The 16,500-nt window shown below is 29.1% G+C and overlaps 1 protein-coding gene across 4 annotated transcripts; it reads left to right on the plus strand.

The window, feature by feature from the left end:
* The first annotated feature begins 9,908 nt into the window (after positions 1-9,908).
* On the plus strand, positions 9,909-13,955 carry LOC107843541 (glutathione S-transferase L3). 4 transcript variants are annotated; one of them, XM_016687852.2, is made up of 10 exons: positions 9,909-10,077; positions 11,009-11,083; positions 11,687-11,747; positions 11,839-11,925; positions 12,423-12,521; positions 12,652-12,754; positions 13,046-13,122; positions 13,272-13,379; positions 13,520-13,600; positions 13,684-13,955. In XM_016687852.2, exons 1-10 carry the CDS (start codon positions 10,067-10,069, stop codon positions 13,687-13,689), a joined length of 708 nt encoding a protein of 235 aa, XP_016543338.1. In that variant the 5' UTR covers positions 9,909-10,066; the 3' UTR covers positions 13,690-13,955. The 4 variants fall into 4 exon arrangements, with proteins under 4 accessions (XP_016543338.1, XP_047253150.1, XP_047253151.1 ...); XM_047397196.1 differs by having other exon boundaries at positions 9,933-10,077; positions 11,012-11,083; XM_047397194.1 differs by lacking the exon at positions 13,684-13,955 and having other exon boundaries at positions 13,520-13,677.
* Positions 13,956-16,500: the final 2,545 nt, after the last annotated feature.

The following is a 16,500-nucleotide window of genomic DNA, read 5'->3' on the forward strand; positions in this document are numbered from 1 at the left end:
TCAACAAGGGCACAACGAATAAGTAAAACACATGAAAAAATTCATGAAACAGGTAAAGAAGACAAAATAATATATCATACATCAAATGCAAAAGAATCAAGGGAACAAACATTTGAGTTCTCCTAAAAATGTTTAAGTTCCCTAATATTTTAATTTCTTTCCAATAGTTGACCCATATGTTACAACAAATTTTCTATCTGTTGAATCATCTGATGCAACATGCTAGTCATCTATTGATTCAAATTAAGTAATTATTAGTAATAACTAAATCGATTTAGCTAAAATTAAAGACGTCTCTACGATAATGGGACAAACATTTGTGTTCTCCTAAAAATATTTGAGTTCCCTAGTATTTTAATTATTTTTCAACAGATTATCTATTTGTTGCAACTAGTCATCTATTGCAACAGATGTTTATAATAGGTTAGTCATTTGTTTATTCAAATTAAGCAATTATTAATAATAACTAAATTAATTTAATTAAAATTTAAGACAAGTCTTTAATACAAGACCTTAGACAAACGGATAAATGTTTGAGTTCTCCTAAAAACATTTGACCTTTAGTATTTTAAATTTCTTTTCAACATATATCGAACTCGAAACCAAAATGAGCCACGGAATTAAAAAAGTGACCAAAATAAGCCACCGATTTAAAAAGTTACCAAAATAGGTTAAACGTAATAATTTATTACGTTTTCTACTTTTTTTCTTAACGGTCAACTAACGGAGTTGACTTTTACTAAAACGTAAGAATTTCTTACGTTTTACATTTTTTTTGTAAAACATAAAAAATTCTTATGTTTTATTAAAAAAAATATAAAATTTAAGAATTTCTTACGTTTTACACGATAACCGAGGAAAAGATACAATGAATTGTCAAATCAATTAAAAGGGTACTAACAAAAAAGAGTTGTTCAACATAATAAAAAGTTATTTATTAATTTTTTTACAGCAGCGGTCCCCCACCCTCAATTCCTTTTTCCACAAATGTTCCATCACTTCTACTTTTTTCTCTTTTTACATATGATAATTATGAATTTTTTTATTAGTTAAATTTATTTATATTTTACATGTAGTTCAAATAATTTATTTTTTCTAGTAAATTTTTACGTTTTACATAAAAAAAATTAAAAAGAAAGTATGAGTTACCTCATTAACTTAACAATTTTCTTATATTTATTCTATATAAAAAAATAATCACTTCTATCCTAATTATCCGATTTCTCTTTAAAAAAATTATAATTTTGAGTTTTCCTCTACTCCCAAATAGTGAAATGTTGAATTATCGTCGATTCAATATGCTACTATATACAAAAATTATATTTTTTTAGGAGCGTTCTTAAAAAAATATATTTTCTTATATTAATTTAGAAGTGTTCCTAAATTAAATTGTGATTTTTTACTCCATTAATTATAATATGAAATGTATTTGTGCATGTGAGTCTCCTCAATATCCTAATCGAAACATTAATTGAAAGCTACGGTGAATCACTATCCAGAAAAATTAATTTCATATTTTTAACACATCAAAAAATATAATTCTTGTAAATAGTAGCATATTTGATCAACGATAATTCAACATTTCACTATTTTGGAGTAGAGGAAAACTCAAAACTATAATTTTTTTAGAGAGAAATCGGATAATTAAGGATAGAAATAGTTATTTTTTGATATAGAATAAATATAAGAAAACTGTTAAGTTAATGAGGTAATTGATACTTCTATTTTAAAAAAATTTTATGTAAAGCGTAAAAATTCATTACATAGAGGAAAAATTAAATTATTTGAACTACATGTAAAATATAAATAAATTTAACTAATCAAAAAATTTATAATTATCATATGTTAAAAGAGGAAAAAGTAAAAGTTATGGGACATTTGTGGAAAAAGAAATTATGGTGGGGCACCACTGCTATAAAAAAGTTAAGAACGTAACTTTTTGTTATGTTGAACAACTCATTTTTTGGTATATTTTTAATTAATTTGATAATTCACTGCATTTTTTTCCTCGGTCATCGTGAAAAACGTAAGAAATTCTTACGTTTTATATTTCTTTTTATAAAACGTAAAAATTTCTTACGTTTTATAAAAAAATTGTAAAACGTAAGAAATTCTCACGTTCTTGTAAAAGTCAACTCTGTTAGTTTCCCTTTAAGAAAAAAAATAGAAAATGTAATAAATTATTATATTTATCCTATTTTGGTAACTTTTTAAATAGGTGACCTCTTTTGGTCACTTTTTAAATTTTGTGGCTCATTTTGTTTCTGAGGTCACATATATCTTGTTTATTTAATAATTTCCAATAGATGAGTCATATGTTGTAATAATTTAGTCATCTATTGCAACAGATGTCTATATTTGTTGGATAATTTTCAATAGATGAGTTAGCTATTGCAATAGGTTAGTCATCTGTTGCAACAGTTGTCTATATATGTTTGGTTATTTTCAACAAATGTCTTTAACTGTTTGGTCTTTTCCAACAGATTACTCATCTATTGCAACATGTTAATTGAAATCATAATTGAACTTATCAATTCATATTTAATTTTAGTTAAATCAATGTTGTTATTACTAATAATGTCTTAATTTGAATCATTTCAAATAAAATTGGTCAATTAACATTTTACTCAAGACGAATACTCTTAGATGATCATGTAATTACTATAGGTTTAATTGAAATCGTAATTAAATTATCAATTCATCTTTAATTTTAGTTAAATCAATTTAGTTATTGCTAATAATTACTTAATTTTAATTATTTCAAATCAAATTGCTCAATTGATCATTCTACTTAAGTTGAAACACTTAGTTGATCATGTAATTACTATAAAATTAATTAAAATTGTAAGTGAACTTACTAATTCTTCTTTAATTTTAGTTAAATCAATATAGTTATTTCTAATTATGGCTTGGTTTGAATCATTTCAAATAAAATTGGTCAATTTATCACTCTACTCAGGACGAACACACTTAGTTGATTATGTAATTACCTTGAGATTAATTGAAACAGTAATTGAACTTATTAATACTAGTTAAATCAATTTAGTTATTACTAATATAATGGCTTAATATAAATCAATAAATAACTAAGATATTGCAAAAGATGAGTAATCTGTTGAAAATGACCAAACAGATAAAGACATCTGTTGCAACAGATTAGTCACTTATTACAACAGATTGGTAATCTGTTGGAAATAACAAACAGATAAAGTCATATGTTGCAACAGATTGGTCATTTGTTGGAAATGACCAACAAATAAAGATATTTGTTACAATAGATGACTAATCTATTGCAATATATGTGTATATCTGTTTGATAATTTTCATAAAATGACTCATTTGTTGCAACAGATTAAATCTGTTGCAATAGGTTATACACTTAAATGATCATGTAATTATTATGATATTAATTGAAATTGTAATTATTAAATCAATTTGGCTATTACTAATAATGGCTTAATTTGAATTATTTCAGATAAAATTAGTCAATTGATCACTCTACTTAGAACGAACACACTAAGATGATCGTGTAATTAATATGAGAATAATTGAAATCATAATTGAATTCATCAATTCATCTTTAATTTTAGTTATATCAATGTAGTTATTACTAATAATATCTTAATTTGAATCATTTCAAATAAAATTGGTCAATTAACATTTTACTCAAGACGAATACACTTAGATGATCATGTAATTACTATGAGATTAATTGAAATCGTAATTCAAATTATCAATTCATCTTTAATTTTAGTTCAATTAATTTAATTATTACTAATAATTGCTTGATTTTAATTATTTCAAATAAAATTGGTCAATTGATCATTCTACTTAAGACGAAAAATTAGTTGATCATGTAATTACTATAAAATTAATTGAAATTGTAAGTCAACTTACTAATTCATCTTTAATTTTATTTAAATCAATATAGTTATTTCTAATTATGCTTTGGTTTGAATCATTTCAAATAAAAATGGTCAATTTATCACTCTATTCAGGACGAACACATTTAGTTGATAGTGTAATTACTATGAGATCAATTGAAACTGTAATTGAACTTATTAATTCCTGTTTAATTCTAGTTAAATAAATTTAGTTATTACTAATATAATGGCTTAATATGAATCAATATATGACTAACATGTTGCAAAAGATGAGTAATTTGTTGAAAATCACTAAACATATAAAGACATCTGTTGGAAATGATCAAACAGATAAAGACATCTGTTGAAAATGACCAAACAAATATAGACATATGTTAAAACAGATGACTAACCTGTTGCAATAAATGATTCATCTATTGAAAATTATCAAACAGATATAGATATCTGTTGTAACAGATGACTAAGTTGTTGCAACATATGACTCATCTGTTGAAAATTACTAAATAGATAAAATATGTGTTGAAAAGCAATTTAAAATACTAAAGCTCAAATGTTTTTTAGGAGAACTCAAACGTTTCCCCCCTTGTCTAAGGTTTTGTCTTCAATTTTAGTTAAATCAATTTAATTATTACTAATAACTGCTTAATTTGAATCATTTTAAATAAAATTTAACAATTGATCATGCTATTAAGGACGAATACATTAATTGAAATTGTAAGTGGACTTATCAATTCATCACTAATTTAGTCAAAATTAATTTATTTATTACTAATAATGACTTAATTTGAATCATTTAAAATAAAATTGATCAATTGATCACTCTCCTCGAGACGAATACACATAGTTGATCATGTAATTACTTTGAGATTAATTGCAATTGTAAGTGAACTTATCAATTCATCTTTAATTTTAGTTATATCAATTTATTTATTACGAATAATGGCTTAATTTGATTCATTTCAAATAAAATTGGTCAATTGATCACTCTAATCATGACGAATACACTTAGTTGATTATTTAATTACTATGAGATTAATTGAAATTGTAAGATTATCTTTAATTTTAGTTAAATCAATTTAGTTATTACTAATAATATCTTAATTTAAATTATTTCAAATAAAATTGGTCGATTGATCACTCTACTCGGGACTAATACACTTAGTTAATCATATAATTAGGATACGATTAATTGAAATTGTAAGTGAACTAATTAATTCATGTTTAATTTTAGATAAATCAACATAGTTATTACTAATAATGGCTTAATTTGAATCATTTAAAATAAAATTGATCAATTAATTATTCTACAAAGGATGAAACACTTAATTGATCATTTAATTACTAAGATTAATTGAAATCGTAATTGAACTTAGTAATTCATCTTTAATTTTAATGTAGTTATTTCTAATAATGGTTTTATTTAAATTATTTCACATAAAATTTGTCAATTAATCATTCTACTCAGTATGAAACACTTAATTGATCATGTAATTACTATGAAATTAATTGAAATTACTAATTCATCTTTAGTTTTAGTTACATCAATATAGTTATTTCTAATGATGACTTAGTTTGAATCATTTCAAATAAAATTGGTCAATTGATCACTCTACTCAAGAAGAACATACTTAGTTGATCGTGTAATTACCGTGAAATTAATTGAAAATGTAACTGACCTTATTAATTCATATTTTATTTTAGTAATCAATTTAGTTATTACTAATAATGAGTTAATGTGAATCAATAGATGACTAACATATTACAACAGATGAGTAATCTGTTGGAAATGACCAAACAAATAAAAACAACTATTGAAAATGACCAAACAGATATAGACATCTGTTGCAACAAATGACTCACTTGTTGCAACAACTAATTCATCTATTGAAAATTATCAAACAGATATAGACATCTGTTGTAACAGATGACTAAGTTGTTGCAACATATGACTCATCTGTTGGAAATTACTAAATAGATAAAATATGTGTTGAAAAACAATTTAAAATACTAAAGCTCAAATGTTTTTTAGGAGAACTCAAACGTTTCCCCCCTTGTCTAAGGTCTGTTCTTCAATTTTAGTTAAATAAATTTAATTATTACTAATAACTGCTTAATTTGAATCATTTTAAATAAAATTTAACAATTGATCATGCTATTAAGGACGAATACATTAATTGAAATTGTAAGTGGGCTTATCAATTCATCATTAATTTAGTCAAAATCAATTTATTTATTACTAATAATGTCTTATTTTGAATCATTTAAAATAAAATTGATCAATTGATCACTCTCCTCTAGACGAATACACATAGTTGATCATGTAATTACTTTGAGATTAATTGAAATTGTAAGTGAACTTATCAATTCATCTTTAATTTTAGTTATATCAATTTATTTATTATGGATAATGGCTTAATTTGATTCATTTCAAATAAAATTGGTCAATTGATCACTCTAATCATGACGAATATACTTAGTTGATTATTTAATTACTATGAGATTAATTAAAATTGTAAGCTTATCTTTAATTTTAGGTAAATCAATTTAGTTATTACTAATAATATCTTAATTTAAATTATTTCAAATAAAATTGGTCGATTGATCACTCTACTCGGGACTAATACACTTAGTTAATCATGTAATTAGGATGAGATTAATTGAAATTGTAAGTGAACTCATTAATTCATGTTTAATTTTAGTTAAATCAACATAGTTATTACTAATAATGACTTAATTTGAATCATTTAAAATAAAATTGATCAATTAATTATTCTACTAAGGATGAAACACTTAATTGATCATTTAATTACTAAGATTAATTGAAATCGTAATTGAACATACTAATTCATCTTTAATTTTAGTTAAATCAATGTAGTTATTTCTAATAATGGTTTAATTTAAATTATTTCACATAAAATTTGTCAATTAATCATTCTACTCAATATGAAACACTTAATTGATCATGTAATTACTATGAAATTAATTGAAATCGTAATTGAACTTACTAATTCATCTTTACTTTTAGTTAAATAAATATAGTTATTTCTAATGATGACTTAGTTTGAATCATTTCAAATAAAATTGGTCAATTGATCACTCTACTCAGGAAGAACATACTTAGTTGATCGTGTAACTACCATGAAATTAATTGAAAATGTAATTGACCTTATTAATTCATATTTTATTTTAGTAATCAATTTAGTTATTACTAATAATGAGTTAATGTGAATCAATAGATGACTAACATGTTACAACAGATGAGTAATCTGTTGGAAATGACCAAACAAATAAAAACTACTGTTGAAAATGACCAAACAGATATAGACATCTATTGCAATAAATGACTCACTTGTTGCAACAACTAATTCATCTATTGAAAATTATCAAACAGATATAGACATCTGTTGCAACAGATAAGTAAGTTGTTGCAACATATGACTCATCTGTTGGAAATCATTAAATAGATAAAATATGTGTTGAAAAGCAATTTAAAATACTAAAGCTCAAATGTTTTTTAGGCGAGCTCAAACGTTTTCCTCCTTGTCTAAGGTCTTGTCTTCAATTTTAGTTAAATCAATTTAATTATTATTAATAATTGCTTAATTTAAATCAACAAATGACTAACCTGTTATAAATATTTATTGCAACAGATGACTAACTTGTTTCAACAAGGTGATCTGTTGGAAAATAATTAAAATACTAGGGAACTCAAACATTTTTAGGATAACTCAAATGTTTGTCCCATTGTCTTAAAGACTTGTCTTTAATTTTAGCTAAATCAATTTAGTTATTACTAATAATTGCTTAATTTGAATCAACAGATGACTAACATATTGCAACAGATGATTCATCTGTTGGAAATTTTCAAACAGATAGAAAATCTATTATAATAGAGGGGTTATCTATTAGAAAGAAATTAAAATACTAGGGAACTTAAATATTTTTAGGAGAATTCAAACGTTTGTCCCCTCGATCCTTTTGCATTTGATGTATGATACACTATATTTGTATTCTTTACCTGTTTTATGAAATTTTTCATGTGTTTCACTTAGTTGTTGTGTCCTTGTTTAAATTTTTAGAATTTTTTTAGGTCAAATTTTGTTCGTATATCACTTTGACATTATTTCATAGGTGATTTTGTAAGTATAATTATGATTTTTGTTGAATTTTTATTTGGTATATTTGCTACTGCTACAATGAATAGAACTTGTAACACGAATGCAATATATGAGTCATTTATTGCAACAAGTAAGTAATCTGTTGTAACATATGACCCATATGTTGGATTCATGTTACAACACTATAATACAAATCCAACAGATAAGTAATCTGTTGCAACAGATTAGTCATATATGTTGTAACAGATACTTATATATTGCAACAGATTAGTCAATATGTTGCAACAGACTACTCATCTGGGCAACAGATTACTCATCTGTTGGATTCACATTACATATTTTATCTATTGTTGAAAAATCAGCAGTAGCAGATACACTCAGATGAGAAATTTAACTAAAAATTATAATTTTACTTACTAAAATCACCTATAAGTAATTCCCAAGTGATATAAGAGTAAAATTTGACCTAAAAAAATTTGATCAAGTAGCAATAGTAGCGGTAACAACTATATTCAACAACAACAAGATGAAGATGATGAACAAGAAGAGATGATAATGAACAACAAAATGATGATAATGAAGAAGAAGATGATAATAAAGTAGCAACAATAATGAACATCAAAAATCACGAAGAGAGAGAAAACTTCAATAAATGAGAAGAGAGATAAACGTGTCTTTTTTCCCACTATTTCTAGTAATATTAAATTTTACATTGGATCAAACTGTAAATTAAAAAATTTGTGGGTTATTTTCAAACTTTTCTTACTTTCTTAATCCTTAATAAAATAATTATCACCTCCACTCAATTATTAAAAGGGAAAAGGACAAAAATAACACCTAAAACTAAAATAATTCTACAAAACTAGCACCTAAATTTTAAATCTCGGTAAATAGCCACTCGACGAAACTAATTCCAACAGAATGGCCATTTAGCGTGTGTGAAGAGTGGCATTTGGGAGTGGGCATCATTAGTAATGCTAATTACTTTCCCCAATTGTAATAGATACTCATATTATTTGAATAAAAAGCCATTACACGACAAACTTAACAAATAACAACAAGAAAAATCAATTACTATTTAATTTTTTTCAGATTATTTTGCATTCACCAATATTATTAAAATAACATACTAATTATTTTGTTTAGTTTTACTTATTTATACAATAAAATACAATATCATATACTTTTAATATACTATAATTGTTAAAGATATATATTTATATATAATAATGATATAATTTCTATACATATACATATTCTATATAACAATTATAGCATTTTTATACACATTCTATACAATTTTTAACTACAATTATTATTTAGATATATATTTTATACGATTCTATATAATTTCTACATGCATTCTAAAAATGTATCAATCTAGTATAAGAGAGTATCAATTGAGTATATGGACACTGTAAGTGTATCAACATAGTATAAAACTGTATTAATGTGATATAAAAGAGTATCAATTGGATATAAGGACTGCATGTGCTTGCATAAAATTTCCTTTCTCTTTTTTTAAAAAGTGTATCAATATAATATAAAAGTGTATCAATTTGTTATAAAAATATATCAATTAGGTATACAGACTTCATGTGCCCAATTGGGCCAAATAGCTAAAAAAGGTATTAAATTGGGCCGACTGGCCAAGGTTGTCCAACTTTATCAATTATGGGCCTTTTTTTCTAAATATAATCATGTCATATTTTTTTTTATTAAAACTTATGTCACTCACACCTCATTTTAAAACTCTTTTAGCGCTAGAGCCCAAAGCTCAAGCTACATGAGCATGTCTTGTCTTACTCTTCGAGAAAGTCCACTTGAAAATAGTAATGGAGGTCAAATGAGAGAAACAACTTGTGTTTACATAATAACAGGTCAGCAATGACGCACCTTTTGCCCACTTTCCTAAATTCCTCAGTGCTTTGCTCACACCAAAACCCACTCATCATTTGCTATAAAAGCTTCAATTTCCCTTTCCATTTGATCATCAATATTTCACCCAAAATATTTGTTTCTTTTGGTAGCTGCAATTACAGTCAAAGTAAATCAGCAACATTAATGGCTACTCCGTAAGTCTCATCTACCTAGCTTCCTCCTTTTCTTCTTTTTTTGCTTTCTTGAATTTTTCTATAAGTGTACACATAGTGAAATTTGATTTATTGTACCGTCGCCATTTAACCAACCGTTATTATCTTAGAAAATAGTTTCTTTAAGTCAAAAATTTTAAAATATAAAAGAAAAATTGCTTTTATGAGATATCTTTTGATTTAATTTGTTTTCTTGGTTATTGATTTGTCAAGAAATTTAGGAAGGTAAGAACATTCTTGAATCTTGTGATTTTAAATTAAAGACATATTGAATGTATCAAATAACTTTTAAATTCTAGTAGTTTTAAAATGTCAAATAGAAAGTTGAAATCAAAGGAAAAATGAGATTCTTTTTGAAACAGTCTAATCAAAAGACAAACAAATTGAGCGGACTAATAACTATTAGTTGAAACAGCGTCTGACAGAAATGCAATTGCGAGATAAGTTTGCATAGACCCCTGTGGTCCAGCGTTGTCCGGAACCACTGCTCAAATTTAAGAAAGTAAAAAATACTTTTGAATCTTTGTCATATTAATTAAGTTAAAGATATATTGAATGTATTAAGATATTTTTAAAATTTTGTAGTTTTATAAATATGACATGCAGAAAGTTGTTTCTTTTGTTTTTTTTTTTAAAAAGACATTCTTCTTAAACAGACCAAAAAATAGTATTGAGTGAAGTAATAACTATTAGTTGAAACTATTTGAAGTAAAAATGCGAGGTAAGGCTGCGTACAATAGACTCTTGTGTTCTCTCCTTTCCTGGAGACTGACTCCATGCATTGCGGGAGCTGTCGTACATCCAACTGCCTTAATAACTATTAGCTGAATGACCACTTAGAGTGATATTGATAAGTTTGATTTTGCACTTCTCTTTTTGAAGAATGTTGATGAGGTTTCTTTGGTTTATGCAGAAGTGCACAAGAAATTCGTCCTCCATCTCTCATTTCTTCTTCTGAACCCCCGTCCCTGTTCGATGGAACCACCAGGTTATCCTTTCTCCTACTCTCTCTGTTGTGTTATATTTTTGTTTGTTACTCCTTTTTTCCGAATTTATGTCCTCTCGTGAGAGTTTTTGGGGTTGAGTTATGCCCTTATCAGGCCAATCCCAATCCCCCCACGGCCCGACATCTCACATTCCAATTCATTGTTTTTGATATCGGGCCACACCGTCTCACATCACACTCTCCAAATGTCCCGTCCTGAGCGTGCGGGGGGTGTTGGTATTCCACATCGGGTAAGAGACGGTCTCTCTTCATGTGCAAGCTTTTGGATTGAGTTGGATTCAATGCCCTTTTTTAAAATCAGTGATTGCGTTCGGTGTATGAGTGTCAAAACATGAACTTTGACTATGAATGCGAATTGCAGATTTTCTAAAATAAAATTTACGTATTTCAAAACTACACAAAAAGTAGGACCAGTCAATATGGCTATGGATTAAAAATATTTGGAAAACGTTTGAGAAAGCTATAGTTGAAAGGAAAAATAATTTGACTCTCCAAACAATAACACCTCCCCGTGAAATGGGATGGAGAGAGTATTTCTCTTATTTGATAGATTGTGAACTGTGTTTTTCTTTTCTTGTTTTGAAGGTTGTATATCAGTTATATTTGCCCATTTGCTCAGCGTGCGTGGATTACCAGAAATGTCAAGGTTCCTTAACTGCAAATTCATTTCCGTATTTTTTCATTCTTGTTAATAATTTTGTAATATAAATAAATTTTAGAGTCATTGACAATTGCAGGGTTTACAAGATAAGATTGAATTAGTTCCAATTGATCTTCAGAACAGGCCTGCTTGGTACAAGGAAAAAGTTTACGCTCAAAACAAGGTAATTTCTATATAAGCAAAAGTGAATAATGTTATTATATCAAGGCAAAAGACTTAAGCCTTATATTGTGAAAAGTAAATGGAACTGGCCTAATGTTGTCAGTGGATCTACCATTTAAGTTACGATTAGACAGAACTCAGTAGCTTTGGCTCGAACTCTGTGTTTGTGTTAAGAAATTCACTTAATATGTATGAAAAATCTATCCAGAATGTTGTAATCAAAAGGGGGTGTGGTGCAGGACTCCTAACTTAAAATCTGAATCCGACTCTTAGTGTCGTGATATATGCCAGTTATAAATGCTAGCAAATCTCGTAATTATGAGGAAGCTTGCTTGCGACTTTTAAAAATACTAATCTTTTTCCTTCAAATTCAAGGTTTTTTGCTGAACCTGATACATGAATGAGGGATTTTCTCCCCTCTCCCCCAAACATTAGGTTGAAAATCGAAGAGCATAATCTTTGTGTCCAGTTATGTATTTTTGTTCTATTCTATCGTAGGTTCCCGCTCTGGAACACAACAACAAAGTGATTGGAGAAAGTCTCGATCTGATTAAATATATCGACAGCAACTTTGAGGGGCCATCCCTTCTACCTGATGTAAGCTGCAAACTCATTCTTGACCTAAACAGACTTCTTGTGTTCCAACCCTCCCCAATTGGCACCAAAACATTGAAAAAGAAAAGGAAGCAGAAGTTTAAATTTGATGTGATTCTGTAAAATGATTTAGGACCCTGAAAAACAGAAGTTTGCTGAAGAGTTGGTAACTTACACCGATACATTCCTGAAAGAAATATATGGTAGCTTTAAAGGAGATGTTGAGAAGCAGGCTGGTAAGGTTCTTGAAGATTATTACCACTATGAATTAGAAGGGCATTCAGGTGCACAAAACATCTCGTGTTCGTGCAGGGTCCTAAGAAGGGTCCACTAAGGGGTATGATGGAGACAGCCTACTCTAATGCAAACATTAGCGACTGCTTCCATAGCTCGAAGCTGTGACGTATCAGTCACATGGAGGCAACTTTTCCTGTTTGTCACTGCTGCAAGGCTCCCCTTCTTTACTACTATGTATTATAATTTGCAACTCATGAGAAAATGTTGACAATAGCTTACACTTGCAACAGGACCTCATTTTGACTACTTAGAAAAAGCTCTCGAGAAATTTAACAATGGACCTTTCTTCCTGGGTCAATTCAGTCAGGTCAGTTACATATATACTTCGTTGAGGTATTTCCCTCTCAATGGTGTACACTATAAGATGGTAGCTTTACTAAAGCATGCTTAATATAAGATATTAGCTCTCTGATTTTGAAATTTCATCATATTGAAGTTGAAATTGTGATGCATTAGGCCGACATTGCGTATGCTTCCTTCATTGAGAGGTTCCAAATCTTCTTACAAGAGGTGTTCAACTATGATATCACATCTTGGAGGCCAAAACTAGCAAAATGGATAGAGGTATGATTACTCTGTATTAACTTTGAAAATTGTTTGAAAGTACCTGGCTGGCCCATAAGCTGCTTATGATTGCCGAACTGGTTTAGGACTGATTAGTTGATCGTTTGGTTGTGTACTTGTGTTGGACGATTTCTTTGCAGGAATTGAACAAGATTGATGGCTACATTCAGACAAAAGCCGATCCCAAGAAAGTGGTCGAGATATATAAGAGCCGCTTTATGGTAGTTACTCATACGTAAAGAACTTGAAATTTTAACTGCTTGGCGTGAACATTCTGTGGTAATTCTTCGTCATCTCATTGCAGGCATAAAAATGAATAACGCTCAATCCATCAAAGTTGTTAAATTACGAATAACTGGTGTTCCGTGCTTCGTTCATGTCAAGGACTTGGAGATTATGTATTAGTAATACATAAAGTGATTCTATGTTTGTTTGCTATATGTGTAGATTGTATTGAGACCTGTTGCTTGTGCTGGAAACTTGTTTCAGCATAGTAATAGCTGTTAAATCGTCTCATGTAATAGAATTCTGTTGTGTGTGGATCAAGCCACTTAAATGAAATATTATTGTTCATAATTCTGTATTGCCTCATGGGTTGATTGTTTTGGCATTGAGCCACTTATGTACAAGGAAAAGAATAAGTAACTCATTGGCATTTGTTTCATAGTTGTATTTTTGGGCACAGGATAAATACAGTTTTTTCTATCGATATCTTTGTCTAAGCTAGGGGTAAGACTGTGTAGACATCACTCTTTTTGTCAAAAGAAGGGAAAGAAATTGAAAAACAAGTTGAAACAGTGAAAATGATGCAGCTGTAAATTGCTACAAAAATGACTGCATGAAAAAAAAGAGAAGCTGAAACTTTTATAGAGTGTTTTCAATTTTTTTCTGGATGGTTACAAATGCACAATGTGCCTCCTATTCCAAAAAATATCTAATATCTAGGAGTTTCTACTAAAAAAAATTCTTCTAACTAGGAGTTTCTAGATAAATTTTAATTTCCTAACACTCCTTAAGATTTTTCATTGAAACTCCCTGCAATGACCTTTGAAACTCAAAACTTATTTGTGGGAAGAGCCTTGGTTAGAATATCGGCTTGTTGTTCTTCACTTCTGCAATGCACCAGCTTAACTTTGCCATTCTTCTCGGCATTTTCTAAAGCATGAAATCTGATGTTGATATGCTTCGTCCTTCTATGTTGCATTGGATTTTCAGCCATAGCAATGGCTGATTTATTGTCCACATAGATCACTGTTGGTTCTTCTGGCAAAAGATCTAATTCAAACAAGATTTTCCTCAATCAAATTCCTTGCTTGATTTGTAGCAGATGCAGCAGCCACATACTCGGCTTCAACTAAAGATTGAGCTCTGATATCCTGCTTCTTTGTGCTCCAAGTAAAAATGCCTAAACCAAATGAAAAAGAATAACCAGATGTGCTTTTATAATCATCCAAACATCTACCCTAATTACTATCTGAATAACCAATAAGAATTTCATTCTCCACACTTTTGTACTAAATGCCATGATCAGTTGTCCCTTTAATATACCTCAACACCCTTTTAGCAGCTTCAAGATGCTTGGTGCTGGGACATTGCATATATCGGGACAGTAGACTAACTGGAAACATCTTATCTGACCTAGTAGCAGTCAGATACAACAAGCTTCCAATAAGGCTCCTATAAAGTTTTGAATCTACCCGCTCTTCTCAATCACCCTTCATTAACTTTTCATTCACAACAAGTAGAGTTGCATCAGGTTTTCACTTATCAAGCTTGAACCTTTTTAAGAGATTCAGGACATACCTCTTTTGGGACAAGAAAATTCCTTCAGAAGATTGAGAAATTTCCATTCCCAGGAAGAACTTTATCTCCCCTAGATCAGGCATTTCAAAAACTTTTAGCATCGCATTTTTGACTTCTTGAACTGCAATAGAATCTCCATCTGTGATCATAAAATCATCAACATAAACATATATCATAATTAACTTCCCATCAGCTTGCCTTTTGAAGTATAAAGTAGGCTTATTTAGGCTTCGGTTGAAGCCTTGAGATAGCAAATGAGTATCCAGCCTACTATACCAAGCTCTCGGAGCTTGTTTAAGGACATAGAAAGTATTTTTAAGCTTATACACCTTGTCTTATTCACCTACAACTATAAAACCTTCAGGTTGTTCAACATAAATATCTTCTTCAAGAAATCTATTTAGAAATGCAGATTTGACATCTAAATGGTAAATTTTCCATTTGTATGGTGTTGTAAGAGCGACTAGAAATATTATTGTTTCATGCCTCGCAACAAGAGCAAACGTATCTCTAAAGTCCACTCCAAGTTGCTGGGAATAACCTTTAACTATGAGTCTGGCTTTATCTTTGAAGATGGAGCCATTTGGATTGAACTTCGTTTTATAGACCCATTTGACATCAATGACGTTCTTTTGGTTAGGCCCATTAACCAGCTCCTAAGTATCATTTTTATTAATCATGGCAAGCTCCTCCTCCATTGCAAAAATCCAAGATTTATGACCTACTGCTTCTTCGAAGGAAGATGGTTCGACGAGAGCAAAATTCCATTGCTCATAAACTTCAGCTAGTGATCTGGTCTTCAAAACTTGAGAATCAGTTGTCAATTCAATATGTGAAAGGTGTCCTGCTCCAGTAATAGGACTGGAAGAAATATCAATTGCCTGTAGATTTTGAGCTACAACTGAAGTACTCCCATCTTAGTTCTTTACAATAATATCTCGATCCCAATCATAGTGGCTAGACTTGTCCACTGCAAGATCTCTACTATAAGCACCTTCTTCGTACGAACATTATACACTTTGTACCCTTTTGCAGCTATGCTATAGCCCAACAAAATACAGAGTTCTGTATTGTTATGCAATTTGCCTCTTTTAGCATCTGGAACATATGTATAGCTGACTGAACCAAAGGCTTTTAAGCGTCTCGCAGACAGCTTTATACCTTTTCATGCTTCAAATGGCGTCATGTCTTGGAGTGCTCTATTTGGTAATCTGTTCAGCAAATAGACGACAGTATCGACTGCCTCAGCCTAAAAATATTTAGGCATCTTCTTTTTTGCCAACATGCATCTTGCCATCTCCATCACTGTTCTGTTTTG

The sequence above is a fragment of the Capsicum annuum genome, chromosome 10, assembly GCF_002878395.1.
Source record: "Capsicum annuum cultivar UCD-10X-F1 chromosome 10, UCD10Xv1.1, whole genome shotgun sequence".
In the NCBI taxonomy this organism is placed as follows: domain Eukaryota; kingdom Viridiplantae; phylum Streptophyta; class Magnoliopsida; order Solanales; family Solanaceae; genus Capsicum; species Capsicum annuum.